Consider the following 25,089-nt stretch of genomic DNA (forward strand, 5'->3'; position numbering starts at 1 on the left):
TGAAACTACAGCTGTGTCTTCTCATGTACCCTTCCATTAGTCCTATTTCAAACAGTTTTTTGCAAGTTCACCATGCTCAGTTTAAGTTCAAGCAATTTATAATATTATATAGAGCAAAGAAATCTGTCATTAAGTGGTTTCATTTAACTGTACTGAAGACATGCCATTATTTTTAGTTGTTTAAGTTGGATAGGGATTTTCAGAAGTTTTTGAGGTCTTTTTTCTGTGTCAAGTGCAAAAGGTTTGTTCAATGGTAAAACATAAATTTCTTCTCCATCCCTTTTCCACCCTTCCCTGTCTGTCACTTCTCTTGTTTAGCTCTTTGTGGAGGCTATGTTTATGGTAAAACGGGGACTATTCTGTCTCCTGGCTTTCCTGACTTCTACCCTAACTCTCTTAACTGCACCTGGACAATAGAAGTATCTCATGGGAAAGGTAAGAACACACATACACAGACATAATGGAAACGCACATTAATTCGCTTGGAAAAACATTGTTCTGATTTCTTTCTTCATATGTTAATAAACTGGTTTATTAAACTAACTTAGTGTCTCGTATTGTGTATCTGTCCATCTCTTTATGTATCCATCTTTCCATCCATCCTTCCATTCATATGTTCTTCTGTCCATCCATTCATCCATGGATTTCCAGGAGTCCATCTGGTTTTCCACACTTTCCATCTTGAGGAAAACCATGACTACCTGTCCATCACTGAGGATGGGAATTTCCAGGTCCCAGTAGCTCGACTCACTGGCTCAGTGCTGCCCCCTAGTGTCAAAGCAGGACTCTATGGAAACTTCAGCGCTCAGCTACGATTTATATCAGATTTTTCCATGAGTTATGAAGGATTTAATATTACTTTCTCAGGTAAGAACACCAGAACAGAAGTTGTATTTTTTGTCAACATGGATGTAGCTATCTTACTCTGTTTACAGGATAGACTTAACTTGACATTTTAAAAAAGGTTCTGTTACACCCCAAGTTGTTACACCCATTTTTATGCCTTTTTAGGCTGATGAACTTTATAATCATTGTCACAGACCTTGCATAAACCTTAAAAAGCCTTATGATACTGCACTCATGGCCCTGTTCAGGACTTTCTCGTCCACTGCGCGGGAGAAAGTCCCGGAAGGTCCCAAAAAAAATGTTCAGGGAAACAGCTGTGAGCATCTCTGTAATGGAGGTGGGGTGGTTGAACAGACATGCATTTGCCAAACCACCCAGTTAGTCTTCATCCTTGGAGTCTTTTCTCTTGTAAAACAGAAAAAATATTTACAATAAAGAATCATTTTCACCTTTATGTTGCTTGTTTTTGTGTAGTTTTCTAGTGTCATCTCTTCCTCTCCCTTCACATTTGAAAATCAAGTATGACAAGCGATGCAAAGGTGTTTTCAAACAGTATTTTTCTGTCTTAAAAGAGAAAAGGTTAGAGTTAGGGTCAAGTTCGGCTTACTGTATTTGCCAAACAGGTTGGTCTGGCAAAAGTACATCTGGTCAGCTGCTCTACCTCTGTTAGCACAGCCACTTCCCTGAGCTATGGGACCTTCCAGGATGCAGGGGATGTGACAGTCCCCAGCAGGGTTGTTGCACTATGTGTTTTGAAAACTATATAGTGCCGGTAAAGTACATCTACAAATTAAATATTTTTTTGTTTTTTTCTTCAGCAACTTTGTCTATTTGAACTAATGGCATGATTTAATAAATGAATCTTAAATTAATTAATTTCATTTGACTATGGTATTTATAGGTGCCAGTAGCTTAACTTAATCATGTGACCTTTAAGCAGGACTTGTTTATCTAGTATTATTTTTTTTCCATTATGATTAGATTTACCTACTGCCTTATTTATGTGCTATAACAAACTCAATTACTAAGATGTTGCAGCATCAAAATTGATCAATAACCTGAAACAGAAAAAGTAACTAGCTGGAGTGCAGTTGCTGCAGTTTGGATTTAACCTTTTTTTTCTAGAGCTTACGAATACTACATGCTGCTTTTGTCCTGAAAATTATACATACACTCTATTACTTAGTAAAAAAGAGTCAAAAAATCCTGGTCTTCACTAAATTTTGACATTTTTGTTTTTGTGGGGCGGTATTGTGATTAGTTATGAATAAGTTAACAAATTGAACTTTCAACCATCAGCTTGAATTGAATTGTAATATGTGTCAGAGGTCTCACATTACTGTCCCAGGAATTAAAGTTTTCCTAACCCCCAATTTTTAAATGTAATTAATTTCTTACAATTTACCTTAAACTCCTTAGTCTTGGAGAACTGAATGACATTCACACAGTTCCACTTTTGTCTTTTTTTATGGCTCCTCAACAATGTTATTTAACTCTCCTGTCGATGTATAGAGTATGATTTAGAGCCATGTGAGGATCCTGGTGTACCGGCATTCAGCAGGAGGATGGGATTCAGATTTCGAGTTGGTGACTCGCTGGCCTTCTCTTGTTTCCATGGCTACCGACTTGAGGGAGACAGCAAGATCACTTGTCTGGGAGGAGGCAGGCGAGTCTGGAGCAACACACTACCACGATGTATAGGTAAGACAGTCAAGTAGAAAGACTGGCTGACTGACATGTAAAATGATTGACACCATGTACAAAACACAAATGAAATACACACATTTCTTCATAGTGTGGGCGTTACATTGTATACTGATTGGATTTATACAACATTGCTTTTCGTACACAACATTATATAAAGCAATGCTGCTTTGTAAACAGTATTTCTGCCTTCAATAGTAATAGTTTGGGGTGGTTTATTTTTTGTGACAATAACTGGTAGCTTGTAAAATAAAACTTTCAAATGAACCTCTTGACCATTTGAATAAGCCCAGAGGAAAAGTATCAACATTTTTATGGTTGCAATTCACCAGTATTTTATTGCTGACACAATGGTAATTTACTATTATTTGACTGGTTGAGTGTTAGTTTTATTTGCCAGGATTTGGCTTTTAGCAGGTCATAATTTGCGGGTGTTTGATGAGTATCAGTGTTTCCTTGGATGCTGCTGTTAATTTATGAGAGTCTGACTGGTGGCTGCTGGTAATTTTCAAGCCCCAAAAAGAACAGACTGAAACTGCTATAATAGCATTATCTCTCAAGAGATCAGGCCTGACTGAGAGGAAACTGAGCAACAGCAGTTGGCAACGTGCACTGTTCATCTCTCTCCCTCTTATTCTTTCTAAATGTCCCCCTCTTTAGCTCTGTCTCTCTTTCTAACTTTCTAACTGTTTCTCCTCCTCTCACTCTGAATTTGGACAGTCCTTGGGTAGATAATTAGGACATTAGCTGTTTTATGAAAAGTGTTAATACTGTGTCTTTTGTTACTCCCCTTTTCCCTTTTCTAATTTCTCTCTGCATATTTTCAAAAGGGCTCTAGTCTTGGTTCATCTGCTATCTTCTCCTCCTTTCTAGCGCTCTCTTCATCCCTTTCTTCTCCCCCCTCACTATCTCCTTTTCTCTCACTCCCACTCTACAGTGCTGTCTTCACTTCACAAGAGAATTTCTTAAGAATTGCTGGTAGCATCCTTGAATATATGCTCCTTATCTCCTATCCTAATCTGCTTTAAAAGAACACTACATTACAAAACATTTACAAAAATGTTGTTTTGAATTTCAGATTAGTTTAGTTTTGATAAACACTGCATTTTTTTTCTCTCTCAGTAAGTTCCATATTGTTCCACACTGCCTTCTCTCTTGTGTATCTCATTACTTCCATTTCCTCTTTATCCCTTCCAACCAGTGGTGGTCCTCCTCAGTGGGAGTTGGCTCGCTTCTTTTCTCCTCTCCTCATTTACATATCACAAAACTCTATTTGCAAAAAGTACCACTTATTTGAATTCCTAAACTTTGATAGGGACTGCACCTGATTGATAATTCTGTATAAATTATAGGTAATACTTTTTTCAAAAAAACAAATAAAAACCTGCTTTTATGCAATGTTTTCATTTTGCCCTCTTTTTAATCTTTTGTTGTTTATGTTTAATTGCTTTTCTTTCGAATGTGTTTTGCTAATCATCATGCTTGATGCTATTGTCCTATTTAAAGTACATTTCAAACAAGTGCTCTTAAGCAGCTTTATACTGTATGGTTCATTATTATGATCCTCATTATTATCATATCTGCTGAGCTGAATAAGGTTTGTGGTCATAAAGGACATGCACTTTTCTCTAATCTCTTTTTTTCATGTGGAACTGTAAGTCCTCTGCTCTCCTGTCTTTTTTTACACAACAAGCTAACCCAGATGTTCTGACTGCTCAAAAATAATTAGGTAGAACTGCTGTGACTCTGATCCAAAGTGTCCCTGTCCCCTTTATTCTCTTGCTGTAGCTGAGTGTGGAGCCTCCTCACTAGGACCAGAAGGCGTTCTCCTTTCTCCAAACTTCCCCTCCAACTACGATAATAACCACGAGTGCATTTACCGCATCACTACCGAAAAGGGCAAAGGAATCAGGCTGAAAGCTGAGAGCTTCTCACTGCAGGATGGAGACTATCTCAAGGCATGTGTGCGCACACACAAACAAACACACACACACACACACACACACACACACACACACACACACACACACACACACACACACACACACACACACACACGCACACACACACACACACACACACACTCTCACACATGCTCACACACACAGTTATACACACGTCCAAATATGATTAGCTTTTGCATCATTTATTTACAGATTCTGTCACACATACATACTGTATAACACACATATATAACATAATCAGAGGCTGTCTATTTGCAAATATGTACATCGTTAAACACATATATTCTTGAACAGATTATTATTATTATGTGTTATGTGCTTATTTCAAATTATGCTTGGAAAGGAAACAATAATTGAAATTTAGATGCTGGCATAATCATGAACACTGTGAATATAATGTGTCAAAAAACAAAAAACAAACACACACACTGTGTGTGATGTAGTGGCCACACACTTAGACCATAAAAGTATACACGTTTATTACCATCTTTATTAACATTGTCATGTACAATATGTTTAGCTTACTGCTTCATCGGGCACTGCAGTGTGTAATGCCTCTTTCTGTTTTTTTCATTAAAATAGTGGTTCATTGTGGCTTCATATGACTATTTAACAATTACAAGTTTTAATCTAAATCTGTTGATTTTGAGGATTCCACTATTTATATATTTGAAATATTGTAAATTTTCATTCAGATATATGAAAGAGTGTGAATTGTGTAGCCAACAGCATTTTACTTTAATATTTGCAGCCACCTACATTTTTGGAGAACGTAATTGCAGATATCATTCCATGATGTGTATGTGGTTTCTATTAATGTCAGCCATTGCTTTCCTCTGCTTCCTATGAGTTAATTCATTCATTCATCAAGAAGTGCAGTTACCTGCATAATGCAAGAACAGTTCTAAATTGAACAAAAATTTCAGGGAGGTTCGCATTGTTTGTTTATTCCCTCTTCTTTGTTGAACACAAAAGCAAAGAATTAGTTTGAATGGGAATTTTCTCCTCTTTATATTTTATGTCTATACTCAGTAGTCATTTTTTATGTTGCACTGCGGAGCCCAAAGTTTCTCAACACAATCCTCAAAGCCTATTCTTAAAGCTTTTGTTCCAGCCATGCACACCTGGTCCAATTAAGATGTCAGGGAATGTGTAGTCCTTAAATATATGAGGTGTGCAACAACAAGGCTGGAGTAAAAACATGAATGACAGAAAGGGCCTTGAATCCTTGGTTTACCCAGTATGTAGTGAAATTGTATTACCAAAGTTTGCCCTAGATGTTAGAGGCCTTAAACATTGTCATAAGAAGCAATAACATCCTTGCGGGAGTTTATTACCTATGTTCTCTATTAGTGCTGATGGTGCTCTTGCTGCAGTCGCCATCCATGGCTGAATGAATATATGAGTAAGAGTGGCACAAAAGGATTAATTCTTCCTCTCTTGATTCCTCTAAGGAACCCACTACAGTGCATTACTGTTGTATTTGAAGGTTAACCCTTGGTTTTTATACACTTTTATACTCTTAGAGACACCGGGAAGGGATACATATGGGCTCAAATTAGGGTCTTAAAGATTTTGAACTTGCAAAGGGATGTTCACAAGTAATTCCATTGGATTCTACAAATACAAATCTTGTCCACACATGTACAAACTTGAATTTCTCATGCAGATCAATTTAACATGTTATAAAAGGTTGATTTACAACTGCAAACTTTGGAATCATTTATGAACATCCCTTTACAAGCCCCAAATACAGATTTGATCTGCAATATGTTATTATGGTTCTTCTCAGTCTGCTGGTGCCCTCATGAATTGTAAGCATTATAATTTGTCACAAGATATATATGTACAAGGAATTGATTGAAGTGTTTACATAGTATATATTTGGATGTGCATATTTGTGTACGTCTGACCTACAAAGAGAATTACACATGTGCCCAAGGCTCATAATTCCTCAGAAGCCCTCTCTCAGGTACATATACCCACTTCAGTGTCAGTTAGAAGAAGCCGTGTGAGCTGTTTTACAGTCTTGATGCTGTCCTACTGACATCGTCTAAAACTGTTTCTATTCACAATGTCTCTTAGTGGTATTAGGCCTGAGGGCAATGGTTAAGCCAGTATGTGTTTAGAGTGTATGAGCAGTATTAGGCCTAGAGCACTGGCTGAGCCTGTGTGTGGTTAGATTGTATTAGCAGGTTTCTCCCTGACTTTTGGAGAGGCTAAACATCATTGTAACAGGTGGAAGTGTTCCCAGTGGAATAGGTATTTAAAAAAAGAAAAAAAATCCCCTTCAGGAAAGGAAAGTGACACTATGATGGTTAACAGACAACAGAGAGTAACAAAGATTGATTGCAAGAATGAACAACAATATTAGATTTTTGGCTTCAGTTTTCTTTCCATCTTCTCGTTGCAGTACAGTGATGTAGTGTATGGTATTTTTATCTTTGAGAAATGTAAAAAGTTAGAAACATCTTCAGTCTATTCACAGAAGTTGAAAATTACTATATCTAAATGTATTAGAGCATTGATTAGAGTATTGGCCATTTTGAATATCTGTTGTGTGGCCATCACCTTTCCTCTAGCCTCATGCTCCAACCAAAAAATAAGGAAGCCTGTCACACAATCTGAACACTTTAATGTTCACCAGAATATAAATTCATTTGAGTTAGATAATGTATACTTTTCTCTTGTTAAACTCTCAGGCCAAACTTTTTTTGCCTGCCTACTCTGCCTAACAATTTACCCCCACTAGGACTAAGGATTTAAGAATTGTTGTCTCTCAATTGTCAGAAATCCAATGGTTTTCCTTACTTGTGTATAACAAGCATTACAACCAAAGGAGGCTGCTAGCCTGGCCATAGACCTTGCGTCTCATAAATTATGTTTTTTTCAGACAAAACTGTAAAATGTTTTGCACTTACACATTTTCCACCTGAACATACACAATTTTTAAAATATAGGGTACAGTCAAAACAAAGTCATGCAGAAAGGAGTAAGTATGTAAAGGATAGCAGGTGCATGATGTAATGAAATTTTCTGTACTATAGTCATCTTGTTTGATGGTATAGAATTGAACATTTATAAGAGCGATGGCTAGTAATGTACAACATGTCTGTTAATTATAACTTTCCCAAAGAATTAGCAGAAAGCATACTGCAAACTATTATGAACTGAAAGGAAAACCCCAAAGTGCCACTTAGGCTAGCAATTAGCATGCCACTCCCCAGGCTAACAGTAATGGAGCTAATGCCTGTTACTGCAGCTGAGCACTCTGAACACAGACCATTTGCTTCGCAGTTCCTGCAAGCTTTAGGGCTAAAATCTCCCGTTACATATGAACCAGCTCATTACAACTGCTTTTGCTGTTGGCTAAGTTTTGCCCTGGCACTGTTCAAGAAAAGGGCTAAGCTCAATTCGCCTAAAAATGTGCTCTAATACAGTGCTTGACCAAATTTACTCAGATGTACACCAGCCCTGAAGAAGAAAAAAAGAGAGGGTAAGAAAGAAAAAGTGGGGGTGTGCAGGAATTGTTATGAAAATTGTGGTGGTAGGAGAGCAAGCGAGACAGAGAGAGAGTCAGACAGAGAGAGGAGGGGTGGCAGATGGTGACATGTTGATTTATGAGCCGCAGGGCTTTTCATTAACCATACCAAGTTTTACTGAAATAGAGAGAGGATGAGAGAAAGATAGAGAGAAATAGAAAGCAAGAGAGACAGACAGCAGCATGCAAAATGGGGGGACACTGATGGAACGGGAGAGATGTAGGGAGGGAGGAACAGGGAAGGAAAATAAAGTTTAGGGGAGTAATGTTACGGTTACTGTGATACCGCTCTTTTTTATTTAAAATTCTGTTCATTTCCACACTGTTCTTTCCCATGTCTCTCTGTCCTCTTCATGTTTATGCTTTCCAGCACAACCACACACTCAGCACACTAGCTCCTACTTTTGTTTCACATGGAGGTGTCTCCTCTGATAGGCAATATTTGTAGAGAAAGAGCAGGACATTGCCATAGCCCTTTTTCTTTGGCATTCCTGCCAACTGCAGACCTGTCACCACCGATCTGTGGAAATGTCCCCAGCTGCCAAATATAAGCATGAGCAGTTCCCATTTATATCGCAGCTGTGATATAGTATTATGAGGTACTTCAGAGTCCTAATTTTCCCCTTCAAACTGCAGTCAAGAGTAGACTGCACTTCCCAAACTACTACTTCTTTACTGGTCACATTAAAGCTGCATTCATCACTAGATGACAGAAAGTCCAAAACAAACTGAAGTGTTTTAGTATTAAATACTTGAAAAAATTGCCCTTAAAATTTTGACATCATCCATATAAATATATCTAACCTCCTCTGCTGTACAATCCCCTACTCTGCTCTCGCTCTGTCAGGATCTTGAAAACAATATTCTCACTAAAACAGGCCAAAATGTGGCTAAATACCCAGCTTCTATTTGCCAATACCACAGTTCCCTTTGATGTATGTATGTTGGCTTACTTTGGTTCCAAACACCAAATGTAATGTGTTGACTGCATGCAACAAAATTGTGTATTGAGTTAGAAAACATAAGTAATTATAATATAAAGATCATACATTTTGTAATGGAATGTGTTGCTGTAGAGATTTGCGCATATCAACCCATCAACTGGATGCTGTTACACTTTTTCATTTGTATATTAAACTTTGCTCAACTTTTGCTTGTGTGGCCAAGTGGCAAAGATCTTTCTGGCAGCCTTTACTCGAGCTTCCGTTTCGCCTTGTCTCACAGCACTCATTGGTTTAAATGACTTCCAGCTGTTTTGTCTCTTGTTTGTACTGCCAATAACAGTTTAATGGTCCTAATACAAACGTTGAGAAACAAAACCGTCAGGAGATCAAAAAGTAAGAATGAGTCAAAAGAGCCAAAATGTTAACATCTTCATCAATTTCATAATTCTAACAAATGGAAACTAGTCCAATGATGTTTTTTACACTGTGAAAAATTTAATTTATATCTAGATGTAATCCTGTCCTCACATTCTTCTTTTCACTCTCCTGCTATTTTCACCTCCTCTAATATGCATGACATCATCTCAAACTAAGTCACACACACAGACATTGACTTGCTGCTTCGAACAGTGTTTAGTTAAAAGCAGAGAACATGCATACAGAAGCTTTTAGCTTTTACTGATGATTTCTAGGAAACACACTGTATTACTCATCAACGATTTCCTCTGTTGAATCCATTTTAGCAGCATAACTTTTCAAAATATAGACAAAACTTTGGAACACTTATCACAGCTGGAGACATCTTCAACTGTGAATGAGCTACTTTTTATTTTTCATCGAGGGCTGCAATATCCCCTCTGCCAATACACAAATTAAAGTGATACTCAAATCTGCTGCTTCCCGAAGGCGCAAGACAAGGATTTAACTGCAAAATTCAAACTAAGTGTGTACAACATTCTCACTCCACCACATTTAAATGTGGCAAACAGCATTTCAAATAAGGTAACCAATTTATTTACCTACCATGAAACTCCTCAACATTTCGTTTCTTTACGTTGGATTGTTGCATAAATACCTTGATGGTTTAACATAAAAATGGGAGACTTCGTGAGCTCTGCTGACTGTTATATAGCCCCTTAACAACTCACTTGTGACCTCAGCAACTTTCATGTGATATTTAAGGCTTTATCTTTGTGGTGCTCCAAAAGATCCATTCTGATGCAAAGCTAAGCAAAGTAGCTTTTTCCTTGCATTGTTTGGTATCTTGGTGACAGGCATTGCAGCAGTGCCCTGCATGTTTTGTATCCAGTATTCCAGTCCAGGTTAGCAGTGCACTGTGCACCCATGTACTGTGAGATTCTCATTACTTTAATTGGTAGGTGTGCACTCACATAAACCCCTACAAAACCACACAAACCCTTTTAACTCATGGTTTTATTCATGTTCTGTGGTCCTTTTCCTCTGTGTTGATTGACAGGTATATGATGGAGAGAACACTTCATCCCGTCTCCTTGGCAACTTTACACGTGATGGCATGATGGGTCATGTCATCAATAGTACATCCAATCACTTGTGGCTGGAGTTCAACAGCAACGCCTCTGGAACCAATCAAGGTTTTCGCCTCACATACACGAGTGAGTTATCTTGGAGAAATTTTAACTTTGGATGAACTGATTAGACACTGGGCTGTAATATCAATCGTTACTTACTATATTTACCTTTACAACCATGGTTTGTGGTGCTGTAAAGAGTTTGTTCAAGCATGGCTAAAGAGAGTAAACACTCGTAAAAGTAATTTCCTAAAATTCAAATAGCCCATCATGAAGGTCCTTGCAAGAGATGTTTTTAATCGAAAACTAGAGCAGTAGTGATTTTGTTAAGATTGCCCTCATGGTTATATCCCACATCTGCCCTGTGCCTCAGTCAAGGAATGCTTGAGTGCTACATATCAGTCTGAAATAAGTGTCATGTACTACAGAACTCTAGAGACTGTCCTTTCTCTGTCGGCAAATTACTGAGCTATTTATTTCACTTCTAAAAGCTGAAAAGAGACCAACAGTCAGTTTACCAAACAATCTCTGTTGAAGTTGGAGTTCAGAGTGCAACAGTACATTACCAAGCATACAGAGAACAGAAACAAGCACAGGAATGCTTGAAGCACACGTACATGCGCCCTCTCTCTCTTTCTCGCTCTCACACGGACAAACACAACACACACACACACACACACACACACACACACACACACACACACACACACACACGCACGCATCTTAATGGCTTTAAAGAAAGTCTGTTAAGAAGGCAAGACCAGCTGCTGTGTAAGTCAAAGAGGCTATTAGAGGAGCATATATCTGCAAGTCATTAAAAGAAGGTGAGCAAGTGACACATCTGGAGTGGAAGAGCGACTGGATGGAGGGACAAATGGGTGAAGGTAGATGGTATATGGATACTAGATGGATGCTCTTTATGTCAGTTAAACCATTAGAAAGCCATTAATCCACAAGTCATTAAAATGGAGAAGGTGACACCTTCTGCAAAGTTCTGCAACAATGTATGAACGGATGGATAGATAAGAGAGATTGATAGAACGTTTAAACAGGTGGAAGGTGAGAGAAGCATCTGATCCAGATAGGCAGTGATGGTTTCTTAAGTAGGGTCAGGGACTGGTAAAACAGCTTTTATAGTGCAGAGTGTTAGAGCTATTTTAATATAGTAATCAGGATTCAAACGTGTTAAAGATATTAAAAAGAAAGGTTTGCAGAAGTGAGATGCGTCTGTTTTACCGAAATGGATGAAGAAATGGATAGATTATTGTACACACACCTCACAAAACTGCGGACACAGCTCATTTAAAAAGTGGCTGGCTGTGTAAAAGAAGTTATTTCAGGGCTTCGTGAGGAGTAAATGGTGATTGGACAATGAGTGCATTCTGATTCTGTCCAGGAATAACGGATAACAGGTGTTGTTTTACATATAATTACATCACTCAATAGTCAAGAGGATTGGTGGAGATTGCTGTTATCTAAACAAACAATTTAGCACCATCTGTCAAAAAGACATTACACAGTCTTCACTGATAAAAGCTCAATTTATCATGGAAGAATTTTGAAATATCATATCACTTATTTGGACAACATAAAATGTTTCACTGCAAACTGAAGAGCCTGAAGGACCATCTTACTAACTTTCTTTGCATTACTCTGTTCATAGTCCATGGATGTTACTGTACATTCAGTAGATGTGTTTGCAGTGTTGTTTGTAAATGTTATTAAACTTGTTTAAAAGTTATCCTAATTCTTCTTGATCAGGTGATGTTTTCACTAAGTTGTCATGGACAAGTTGGCTGACATACTAGATCCAGAGCCTTCATTGAAAAAAAAGTTTACGATAGTGACCATCTCACTGTTCATTGATGTTCTGTTCAAAAGAGGCTGAACCGATGGAAAGAAGATACTGCATGTTGGTGACATCATTGTGTCTTTGTTTATCCATCTGTCTTGGAGGCAGGAAACTTTTCCTGTTTTTTGTTATCTTCAGAACAAACAGACATCCCTTGCAATGTGCTCATTCAAGTGTACAGTATATTTGTGTTCGTGTGGGATGTGAAATTATCATTTGATGTTTTTCCACAGTTTCATATAGGTACCACATTTTCAATCCATAAATACAACCACTGGTGCTGCTTACTACAAATTATTATACCTTTCAGAAAAGGGAGAAGCCCATACTTTTTTCAAACATCATAGCAACAAACGAGTAGAATCTCTAGACATGTCCATTAGCTTTCACTGTGTTTAAACTTGAATTTTCTGCAGAAGTAGTGGGATTGAGGAAAGGAGTAGTATGATCTTATTTCTCGTTTTCCAAAACAGCTCTAAATGATCCTTTTCATTTGTGAAATGTGGTCTTCCTGCATTGACAGAAAAATCGAATCTTTATGTATCTGTACCTGTGTGTGTGTGTGTGTGTGTCCCTCTATGTGTGTCTGTGTGTCTCCTTCTAGGTTTTGACTTAGTACGCTGCGAGGAACCAGGCGTCCCTAGTTATGGCTATAAGATCCAGGACGACGGTCATTATGCCAACACTTTTGTGCTGTACTCCTGCAACCCTGGATACAGTCTCCATGGCAGCAGTACACTGACCTGTCTTAGCGGGGACAGACGTGTCTGGGACAAACCACTTCCTTCCTGTATCGGTTAGTATGTCAATACGTTTGTAAGTTCTATGTGCATCAGTAATTCAGAACTACAAGGTCTGTGGGTGACTTTTTTCACACTATTCATTGAGAAATATAACAGGGAGAAGCAGCAGTCAAATCTAGTCCTGTCTGTGTCTGAGCCCCAGAAAGAGCAAAAGGGAGAGTGAGGGAATAAGTGATTGAGTCAATACAGGTGAAGACTTTGAGAAGAGGGCATGCGGACTGATTCAACACTCTGTGGGAAATGTCTGTAGTGGTACTAATACACCTCTGTGTGTAAAAAAAAAAAGGCCCTTGCTGATCCATCAGCCTGTGCACACAAGATTATCTGCACTTGGACAGCAGGATGTCAATGAGTATTTTAGTCCAACAGCCTTCTATGTATTTTAAGGAAGGCATGGTTAAGGTGCAAAAATAGGTAATGACTGTCTGAATTGAACTTTGATAAATTTGTAATGTAAGCCAGACTTCTTTCTTGTACAATGACGGTGTAGACAGTATTTTATGCCAACGACTTTGACAGAAGCCTTAGCTTTCTGTTCTATTCTCAGCATGCTCAATAAATAGAATATTCTATCAGAAGAGACTTTTTTCAGAAGCACAGAAAGTGATGGGACGTAAAAACAATATTGACTCATCTGGAGTTGTTGCTTCTTGAATAAATTTAAGATGTAATAGAACTACACACAGATATCATGCCGCTCAAGAGCCGCTTGACCAGAGTGTATCTTTTCAGATACTGGACAACACGGACTGCCGTGAAAGTGCACCCATATGCACTTTACTGTTACAGCCCAAAATTGATGACTGTATCCTGTCTTACTTTCAGAAATCCTTATTATTAATTTCCCTGTCCTTTTATGTGAATATAGTCAAAGTAGTTGCAATACTTCCAATCGGAGAAATTAAACTTTTCTCATCTAAGCTAGTTTACTGTACACCCACATCCACTGTGATAGGATGACTAATTGTGATAAAAAAAATTCTGGCAATAAGAGTCAGCCTTCAGACAATACTGACTCAGTCTTCAACAGAGAGCTACAGCGGGTGATGACAAAAGTAACAGTTCATATAACTGCAAAAATACTTAACTCCAATCATGCATACTCCTGGTTAAAAAAATCTAAATTCCGTAATTCTTAATGACCTAATAAAACAGGCAGCTTATTTCTAATATAAATGTGTTGTCAACACATTGAAAAGGGGACATAAAAAAACTCTTAAGTTGTATCAAAGTTATATAATTTTTTTGTTGAAACACTGAGTAAGTTATTATAGAGACTGAAGGAAGCCTGTGAAACTGCCATAAAACCTAATGTAATAATCAGCCATCAAGAGACTGCTGCTGTGCACTCCCACAATGTCAGGTTTCATTTTTTCAGACAGTGAACATAACAAAAAAGGTTTCTCATTTGGCATATCTAGAATATTTCTCAGGTTTTGAGGTCGATAAGCTGCCAGGGGGCAGATATAGCTTTAGCTGGTACTTCGCAGTTCTTCATTTGGTTGGAGAGGAGTATGCCAAACAAATCAAGTGCTTTGACATGGGGATTTTTTTTCTTCTTTTGCTTATGGACCAGTGAAAGTCATTTTGTGTTTTTGCTTCAGCGTGTACAGCTGGCCATTCTGATTCCATATTGTCATGCAGCAACCAACGGTGAAGCCTGAACTTGACGTCAAAATCCCCAAGCAAAGCAAATTTGCAGTTTTTGTTGTCTATAATTCCTGCTTGTCCATAAACTTTTTTGTGGCTCTCCATATTTTACAAATTTAAACACTTTTCTCTGTAAGTATTTCTACCTTTTTGGGTAGACATGGGCACTTGGCACATGTTAATTCTGAGTTCCCTGAAGCAGAGCCAAACCTTGTGTGTTTCTAACCTACCAGCACACCTGAGCTCTCTGAGGTGGGACATGGCCTGATGTAGTTGCTAGTGGCAACTAAAAAGAATGTGTGTGTGAGTGTGGTGTGTGTGGAATGAGAATGAGTATGGGTTTGTGGCTGGGTGTGTTTAAATCTCAGTGAGTGTGTGTGTGTGTGTGTGTGTGTGTGTGTGTGTGTGTGTGTGTGTGTGTGTACCACCACATTCCGTCAGTCATTAATTTATAGCTGCTCTGTTGCTGCTTTATTTCAGGTAAGCCAGCAACCAGGGGAGTACTTGCAGGCAGAGCCCTGGGCTAGCTACCTCTATATCTACCTTTGTGTCTTCCTCCTTTGTCTGCCTGTTGGAGCGTCTGTCTTTCTGCCTCTCTGAATGTCTCCGTCCCCATCTGTCTGGCTCAATCCCATATCTGCGAGCGAGTATGGAGATGAGGAAATGGCTTCGCCTCAGGTTTTTTCTGTACTGTCTTTCTCTCTTTCTCCCACACTGAGTCAAACAGAGCGGTGGTTTACATCTGTGTGGCTCTTTTTGTCATTCTCTCTTCCTCTATTTATACGCTACACCTGTCTGTCTTCAACTCTATATGTGTGTGCCTGTTATTCTCTCTTTCTTTTTCTGTCTTGGGAAATTGCAGCTGTCATTGACCCAGGCTTACTAAATAATGGTTGTTTTTCTCTCTTTGTGTGTTGTGACTCTTCCCCTCTCCACCCGCTTTTCATGGTAAAACACAGCACAGTAACTGCCTCTTTTGTTTTCTATCACCAGGGACTGAGACAACTGGTTAAATTGTTTGCTTGTGGGACTGCATAAGTGTTTTCAAATATTTTTCTGGACTTGTGTGTGAGTTTGGTTATCTGCTTCTCCCTTAGTGTTGACGTGAATGTGTATTTGTGTGCATTCTGCCCAGGGTAATACATCTGCAGTAGGTTGTCATGTTATTGTAGATTGCAGAGCTGTGTTAATGGTGCCCTCTTAACTCACACAAACACACAATGCACACACAGATATAAAGTTTCTCTGTACCAAAGTGTTTTCTAATCGGCAGCGATCTGCTGGCTCAGTGGGCTACCTACCATGTGTACCATGTACTACCATAATGAGTTCAAATCTGCTCCCAGCCTTTTCCCCTGCTTCCTGCTATCTCCTCTGTTCCTCACCTCTGAAAACAATATAAAAATAACACACACAGCCAGTTCTCTAATGTGTATTAAACTGCATTTATTTCTTGAACCTTGCACACTATAGTGAGATCCTTAAGGGAAAACAGCCATCAAAGTTATTCACCAACCTTGAAACTGTATATCAGGAGCTTGGATAATTCAAGGTTGATTTAGTGATTCAAGCCTTTCTAAACTGATTCTCATTTAACTCAACCTTCACACCTCAGAGTAATTTACAGCAAAGTAGTGGAGCCGCCTCTTACAGAGATGAATTGAAACTTTAATAGGGCTGGAAAGAAGACCGCAAAATATAACACAAAGAATGTAGTCGTATTGAGAATAGAGGTCTTCACAGATCCTCCGTTTTTTGACCCATTCTGAACCTAAACCTAAACCCGACGTACATAAATTAATTTTCAAAACAGACACCCGATGGGGACCTGAGCACAGTCGGACCAGATCAGAATATACCAAAGGATAAGAAGACCTGATCTACCAACACTGGCAGCAGCATCATGCTCTGTCAATTACCAATCAGCGATGTAATAATGTCCTTAGAATAAATGTGAAGTCATAGAAACTAATACCAAAAATAATTTGTTTGCATGCATCAAGATTTTTTTTTTTAATATATATATATAATTTTTGTCTTGTGTATTTTTAGCGGAGTGTGGAGGTCACATCGCTGGAGCAGTGTCTGGACGGATTCTGTCGCCAGGTTATCCTGCTCCTTATGACAACAACCTCCACTGTACCTGGACTATCGAGGCTGATACAGGCAAGACTATCAGGTAATTATGAAGCATTTGGATATACACTGAATCCACTGTGAGTACGATGATAACCTGCAGTTAGAGTTGAGTATTTTTGGTTTTACATTAAGGGAAACTAGCCAAGAATGTTAGATAATGAATTAAAACAAGTAAGTTAAGAAGTGTCTGTAAATCTGCCTCACTCTGGCCTAGATGGGGTTAACTGACTGGCTACCAAACAAGACAAGCTAATAGGAGCAGTAAAAGCAGTAATAGGATTTTTATAGGATGACACCCACATGACAGCAACCTTCAGTCTACCTGCACTATAAAGGCAAACACTCAAAATACTGTCAGGTAATAATATATTCACTAATTAAAGATAAACGTTCACTGTCAAAGCCACTGCTGTGTCGGAGAGTAAGCCACATTAGTCATTATGCCACCATCGTGTTTGCTAATACATGGTGGCTATTGCTGATATTTGTGTAAGTCTGTGTGTGTGTGCTAGTGTGATTTCTCTATTTGCAGCTCTGCTTCATTTTATTTTATGGTTGACATGATTTTTGGTAAAACTGTTGAATAATAAAACAGTTGATAATGTTTGTACTGGATTTCTGATTTCCTGTGTATTTTTGTGTTTTTTCAGCCTCCACTTCATCGTCTTTGACACTGAGATAGGCCACGATATCCTGAGAGTTTGGGATGGTCCATCTGGGCCATCAGATGGGGGGATCCTGTTGAAAGAATGGTCAGGCCCAACCCTACCTGAAGATATCCACTCAACTTTCAACATACTCACACTGCAGTTTGATTCAGATTATTTCATCAGCAAGCAAGGATTTTCTATACAGTTCTCCAGTGAGTAGCCTTACCTCTAAATCATCATTAAACTTGAAATTCACATAGTAGTGGAAACTCTGAATGACTGAAAAAAATCCAAAATTTACCATGATTCCACTAAATCACGATTAGGGTGGTCGGCCCAACTCTATCCCCTAGATCCATTTATGAAAAAACCAATTACTGAATTAGCAATTAAATTAGCTAATTAACAAACTCAGCACTCATCACACATATAGTTTCATAGTCATTATATAAACCTCATTTCTATTGCCTAGAAGAGAATTAATCTGGAATTAATGCTGCATTTAACAGGATTTATGAAAAACCTTTAGCCAAAGAATCAAATGAGAAATTTAATATCTCACCCTGGGACCCCAGCTCACTAAGTACTGAAGGAGCCCACCAGAGACCTGTGGCTCAGTTTAGGTTGTATCCAACAGTCTAGTCAGGAGGTATGGTAACAAAACTACGAGTTTTACTTCATCTGAGGTTAGTTAGTTATTTAACAGTAGTGTGAAATAGCTCCTCGAGACACCGTAGTTTTGTGAAAAGGATTAACAACAACAAAAACGACAACGGTAATAATATACTCTATAAATCATTTTATAGGTAAGGACCAAAGTCTTTTCCATTCATTGTAAGGACTTTGTCTTTAAATGTAAAGTTAACAAAGAGGTGTCAGTAACCAAACTACTGCTGTTGTTTCTCCCAATTTGTTTAAAAGACACACACAAATATATACATCCAACACAGTCTCTCTACCTCTCTCAAATGTTCTTTTTTTCCCCCCTTTCTTATCGTATTAAAAACAATAAATATTTGCACTCACTTATATGCTAATCAAAACACTTTTATTCCATTACTATGGTAATGACTCAATGACTATGTACCTCCATGTTGATTTACTAAAGCAACCACCACACTTATTTATTTAAAGCATGGTTTGTGGATTTAATGCGCAAGTGGTTTTTAGAGGTGATGTTACTACAAATGTCTTCAATTTTGTCCTCTTTTTTTTCTCTGTGTGTCCATATCTGTCCACTGAACTTATGAGATAAATACAGTTTTGTTCTAGAAAGATATAATTAACATGATGTTATAATACTATGTTTGGCCATACTCGAGCTGTTGGAATAGTTGTGAAAAAGATCATTTATCTGTTCAGTGTGGAGTGTAATTCATAAGGCTGGCTTCCATGCAAACATGTTCGACTATTATTTCGGCCAGGGCTCTGGCCAAAATATAAGCTATAATTTTCACTTAATCTGAAGCTTCATGATTAATTGTTGAGTCTACTGTGTAATGAGGATACAAGCAGTGGCCAATGCTGCCTTGTCCTTTCCATGGTAGATTTCTCAGATGAGTTGTCTCAACCTTTTTGGCTCGTTAACCCTTAAAAAAAAGCAACATCTTCTCGTGACCCATCATCAACATTTATGTACTGTATGCCTGAGTTATAATCAAGTAGACCAAAAATTAAAAGTTATTGGTTGCGTAATTTTTAGAAGCCTGAAGAGGAGGAGCTATTGTTATGTACTGTAGTATTTCACAAAAAAAGGGCAGAGTTGGAAGAGTTGAAAAAATAAATTACATTTTGATAAGCAAATGTTTTTGTGTTTTCTGCTTTCCTATCTTGTTACAGTAATGATTTCTTAAATATTGTCTTCATTTTTTGGAATCTTTAAGCACTGATTGATCTGACGGAAGCACAACAGTATATCTAAACACAACAGCAAACCTCAGACCTGAAACCCCCCTGTCATGAAACAAGCAATATAAATCTAGTTATCCTTAAGACAGCACCAGGTCAAATTTGATTGAACCTTATCATATGGTCACTAACTAGTCAGGGTGAGCATGAGCGTTCACGTGTATCTCCAGCTGTCCCTGCTACCTGCAATAGAATAATTTTGTCAGTCACTGTCAGTATGGTGACAGTAAGCCCCATTAGTACTCAGGCAGTCTTTGTCTGCAGCTGCCAGCGATGATAACACTGTTGTGTTTGAGTGCGTCTGTCTCACTGCCTCTTTTTTTCTCCACCAACAGTCCGTCAATATCTGTCTCTGTTTGTTTCACACTCTTCAGCCACTACAGCAACGACCTGCAATGACCCAGGCATCCCTGTAAATGGTTCTCGATACGGGGACAGTAAGGAGCCTGGTGACAGTATGACGTTCCAGTGTGACCCAGGCTACCAGCTGGAAGGCCAGGACACCATCACATGTGTACGGATGGATAATAGATTCTACTGGCAACCTGACCCTCCAACATGTATAGGTAGGTGTACATTACTCTGTGGATGACTGACTGCCAAACTTGAGATTTAATTATATGAAAATAACAGCTAAAATATGATGCCACGGTGTGATGTGTGAGGCGTTAATGAGTTGGAGGCTGAAGATTTTTAGTTAACTTCCATCAGATCTCAACACTTGCACTATTTGGTCTTGTGAGTACATCCAACAATGGAAGACTCAACAAAAGACCTCTGGAGGTGAAATGATCCAGAGCTATATCTAATATTAGCCTGAAGTTTAGTGACTAAACACCAAACGTCGCAGTTGAGGTCCCTTATATGCCCCTGTGTTGTTCTGCCACATCTGACTTACTTCTCTGGAGACAAATCAACTGAAGCCTGCCAACGGAGTTATCTCTAATTCCGAATGACGTTGCTGCTAGAGCATCAGATGGTTTTTCCATACTGGAGGTATGCTCTTTAAAATCAAGAAGTCTAACAGGTGCAGTTTGTTTTTATGTCTCCCAATTTCAGGTGTGCTTTCCTTCCTTTATTTTTTTCTCCTCACCTCTTTCTGACACGCTTGACTTCCTCACTAAAGGAAGAAAGTGACTTCTAGCCCTGAAGACTGTCTTATTTTTTTAGTCAGAAAATACAGGAATAGCAGAGTCAGTGCAAATAAACATATAATTGGTAATGCAGCAAGAGTTCTTCAGTGTCCTCGCCGATCAGTCTACAAATCCTATGATATATTAGTCAAAAACATTATTTATTATTTTTCCTGATGAACTGCTGCCTCTGGCTCAGTTTTGTATTTCACATGACCTCATCATGGCATCAGTCAGAGTAGATAGATGAGGAAAATCACCAGATTCCCATAAAGGTCCTGGGATGCTGGATTTTTAATTAAACAAGGACCAGGGAGAGGTATGACCTCACACGTAGCTTAAGGTGGGATGTAAACAATGTGAGTAAGCCGGTGAAAATTCCCACAGCAAGCGGTATGTTGTCCACTCCCTCTAGCTTGCAGCAAAGGACTACAGACATTTGCCTTTCTGTTAGATTGCACAGCATCCCTTTCTGTTGCCTTCTCCTTCTCTTTATCAGTCAGCTCTATGGGGAGGTTCTCCGGCACGGTCACAGAGACCAGTAATTTGCCTTGTAACCATGCCTGTGAAACTCATTATGCTCTGTTCCTGATATTGCCTCTGACTTTTTGCCTGTGACCTCAGATTTTGAATGACTGTAGATAAAATGTAGGGCTTAAAGCTCCTTCCATTTTCTCTTAGCTTAGCCTGCGCTTCACTCTCCTGCACTTTAACCTCAGGTGGTGAATGCCTGGGTGTTCCAAAGCTCCTAGGATTAAAACAATATAATACACAATAGTCTAGTGCGTAAGTGTGTATCTGTCTGTGAGTGATTTGGAACTGTTAATGCCTTTGTTTACCTCTATTTCACTGTTGATAATCCGTTCACACCCACCTGCCACCCCCAAGACACCTCTCCGTGTTTCAGATTTTTCCTTCACATCACCAAATTGCTGCTTGCATGCATCTATCTTTCTCTCTTGCCAGTATCTCTTTCCCGCTTTCTGGCTTGTTGTGGGATAACAGGACCGCTATGGGTGATTTCTTTCTGCTAACTACCCCCAGTCCGACACTATGTAACAAAATCTCACCGACTCTCCCTATCTCCCTTTTCGCTCTTTCACCCTCTCCCATTACCTGTGGAGGTAATATCAGCAGTCCACCAGGGGTAATTCTTCCTCCCCGAGCCAACTCCTGGCATACCTCCCATCACTAACTAATTCTCTTTCGCTCTGCCTACCTGTGGGGTCTATATGATTGGTCAGTCAGGGGTGAATCTCTTTCCAAATTACCACAAGTCCAATGCTGTGTAATCATCTTTTTCTTTCTCTCCCTCTCTTTGTCTCTCTCTCTCTCGCTTTTTGTCTGCCTACAGCAACCTGTGGGGGTAACATCAGTGGACCCTTTGGAGTAATTCTGTCTCCTAACTACCCCCAGCCTTACCCCCCTGGGAAAGAGTGCGACTGGAGAATCAGGGTCAACCCTGACTTTGTCATTGCCCTCATCTTCAAAAGGTAGGCACCCCAAATTTTAAACATGACGCAGTATCTACACATACATTACCACTTACCTTTGTCCTAACATGTATTCACAAGCTCCTGTTGGAGTTGGGGCTTTCATCAAAGGCAGCCCATGTTATTTTGGTTGAGGACTTAGCTGCAAACTAAGGGCAGCAGTAAGAGGTGTCAAACAGAAGTCAAAGTAACTGGTAGATTATGATAACTCTATGTTAATTAAAAATTCTGGACCCAAGCTAGAAAACACAATATATTACTGTCATAATTGTACCATAATAAAAGTACTGTATGCTGTATTAAACAAAAGCTATCATGTCAGCTGTTGAATTATGCAGATTGAGGATGTGAATATAACTTTGAGAAAATAGAAAGTTCCGGATGCATGCCTTGTGCTGGTTAATGGAACAGTCATTACAGTCTGGTCGATATTTAAGTTTTTCTTGTCAGAATAATTATTGCTAACAGATCGTAACACACTACATAACATACCACAACAAGGAAGATAAGAGAGCAAACACATCAGGGCAAAACAATGGTCTCACTGATGTTATTAATTTTTAATTTGTTTATCCAAATAAATGAGAAAATATTAAAACTACAAACTTAAAGATTTAGGGGATGGTCCCCCGAGCATTTTCTAAAATATTTTTCTCTTTTGCTTTAAATTAAAAAATAAGTCACCCTCCATGGACTTGGTTCATGATTTTAGTTTAACTTTTTTTTTCAGTGTAGACTGTGCATGACTCACTATGGCCCATATAGAGTCAAACAAAAGTTCTGTTGTGTATAGTCAAGGACCAGGCAGAGTTTAGTCTGATGTTAATTAAAATGCAGTTAAGGATCATTAACGTAACTATTAAACCCATTCGGGTGGGGAAAACTTCTAAAAGACACTGCATTTGTATATTAAAACTACAGTAAAATCCACTTCCAACATGAGTAACTGCAATAGCTTATTGATTAGTTTGTGATGAGATGATCCTTTCAGAAATCAAAATTTGATTTTTTTTTTTTTTTTAGTTTTCTTGACTGTCAGGGGCTTTATGTGCTGGAATTTTTCAGTCAGCCATGTTTTTTGTTTGAGTTTGTTAATCATTGTGAACCTCTTGGTAATTTCCTATATATCCTTGAGGAGTGAATATATTTAGCAGGAACTTTTTGACTGTATGTGAAAGAAAATATTTTGGTCTCTTTCACACAAACGTACTAAATAATATACAGTATGGTGGCAGATAAGGGAAATTTAAGTGTTAAGGAAAGGATTACTGATGATTTCCAGCTTTTGTTTTTTGGTAATTGGGCAGTGTTTATTTACATCCCAAGTCCTGGATGTGCCTCAGCAGTGGATATTTCAGAAGTCACAGTGGTTAGGGGCCTTTGTCTAAAGCAAAAGTTAAGATTGGAGTTTCTCATGTGGTAAAGAGATAAAAGCAAAGTGGAGTTTCTCCAGATTGCCAAAGGAAAAAAAATGCCCCAATTTTGGCTTCATATTTTTCAACTGGAGAGATAATTCCCCTCTGTTGTAACAGTGAGACAGTTGTATTTTACTTTTAATTAAGTAGTATTGATATTGGTTGTTTTGTGACTGCTGTAGGTCATTTTTTTTGTCACTATTTATTTAATTTCAACCTAGGAATTGTGTTTTATAAACTCACCTGAGATAGACTTCTATTGACCTAATTACTAATGACTTATGACCAGCCGTTGAATCAGATCATAGTACAATTCTTGCTTCTCCACTGAAGTCAGAACTCATTTTGTGGTTTCATCATTTGAGTGTCCACATCCCACTGACCCTTGTCTTATAGCGTTGCTAAAAGGTATCAGCCAGAAGAAGTGTTTCTTTGTGATATCGTGTTCTATAAATGTACTGTCTCCTGACTACTGATAGTCAGTGGAAAGGGACATATATTTACATTCTTCTCTTAAAGAAAGGACTGACTGTTTTGTGACACTCAAAATGTATAAAAACTATAATATACCTACACAAGTTTGCATGATCGCTCTTAATTTGCATTCAAGTCTTAACTCTTAACAGACTCTTTTTAACTCATGTTCAGGCATGAGGGGTTATGGCGCAGTCCCATTTCTGCTCAGTGAGATCTTTGTGTTCTTTTTATGACATTTAGTAGCTTTAGCATTCAGACCCAGAATGTATCACTAATGCAGAAGGTATTAACATGGATCATTTTAATGCTTTGTCAGTGCAAAAGGGGCTTATGTGCGGTTAAGCCCATTCTGCAACAGATACAAACACGGGGCTTAAACTTGAACATTCTTTGTACTAATTTTAACTTTGTTAATATTTACATAAGTTTTTTGTTTTTTTTTAAGTTAAGCAAGTCCTTTCTGATAATAAATATTGTTGTCAGCCAAAGGCCCCCCTTATTTGCTCAAATGTAGAAATTCATGATTGTCTTTTCATGTCTTAAACTGAAGCGAAAGGTTTGAAAAAGTAGGGGACTAAAGAGAGAAGAGTCCTCTAAGTCTGGATTTCATATATTACATTTTTGTTAATTTTTTCCATGTCAAAATCTCAGCCTGTCCTATAAGATATCTGATAGAGTTTTTATTTTTCATTTTACATTTCTCACAAAAAATTAAATTGTGTGTATCCTAAAGGCCTAACAAACCTGTATTATTTCCATCATCTTGGGGTCCTCTCCCCCCTTTTTGGCATTTTGCTACATTTTTCAGTGCATTACCACCAACAACTGTTACTACTCTTTGCAGAACTGTGCATATACCTTATGTCCTTGCCTGCGGCATGAATTCACAGCTTTTTCTGTATATGTTGATAGTACACAGGATACAAACAATACAGGGATTTGCTCTTCCAAATGTTGCACTATAGCCTCCATATTGCTCAAAAATGCCACAGGTAACTTTATGCTAGTGGTGAATACTAC

At 38.5% G+C, this 25,089-nt stretch overlaps 1 protein-coding gene across 1 annotated transcript in view; it reads left to right on the top strand.

Annotated features, from left to right (window-relative positions):
- LOC120789161 (CUB and sushi domain-containing protein 1-like) overlaps positions 1-25,089 on the top strand; it is a 298,034-nt gene that overhangs the window by 185,314 nt on the left and 87,631 nt on the right. The window contains exons 20-29 of the mRNA XM_040125711.1: positions 319-435; positions 652-867; positions 2,359-2,547; positions 4,339-4,508; positions 10,477-10,633; positions 13,006-13,197; positions 16,907-17,033; positions 17,644-17,855; positions 19,926-20,117; positions 22,039-22,177. Coding sequence (XP_039981645.1) covers positions 319-435; positions 652-867; positions 2,359-2,547; positions 4,339-4,508; positions 10,477-10,633; positions 13,006-13,197; positions 16,907-17,033; positions 17,644-17,855; positions 19,926-20,117; positions 22,039-22,177 — 1,711 coding nt within the window. The remainder of the gene's footprint in view (positions 1-318; positions 436-651; positions 868-2,358; positions 2,548-4,338; positions 4,509-10,476; positions 10,634-13,005; positions 13,198-16,906; positions 17,034-17,643; positions 17,856-19,925; positions 20,118-22,038; positions 22,178-25,089) is intronic.

This window comes from Xiphias gladius, chromosome 1 (genome assembly GCF_016859285.1).
Source record: "Xiphias gladius isolate SHS-SW01 ecotype Sanya breed wild chromosome 1, ASM1685928v1, whole genome shotgun sequence".
Classification (NCBI taxonomy): Eukaryota; Metazoa; Chordata; class Actinopteri; order Istiophoriformes; family Xiphiidae; genus Xiphias; species Xiphias gladius.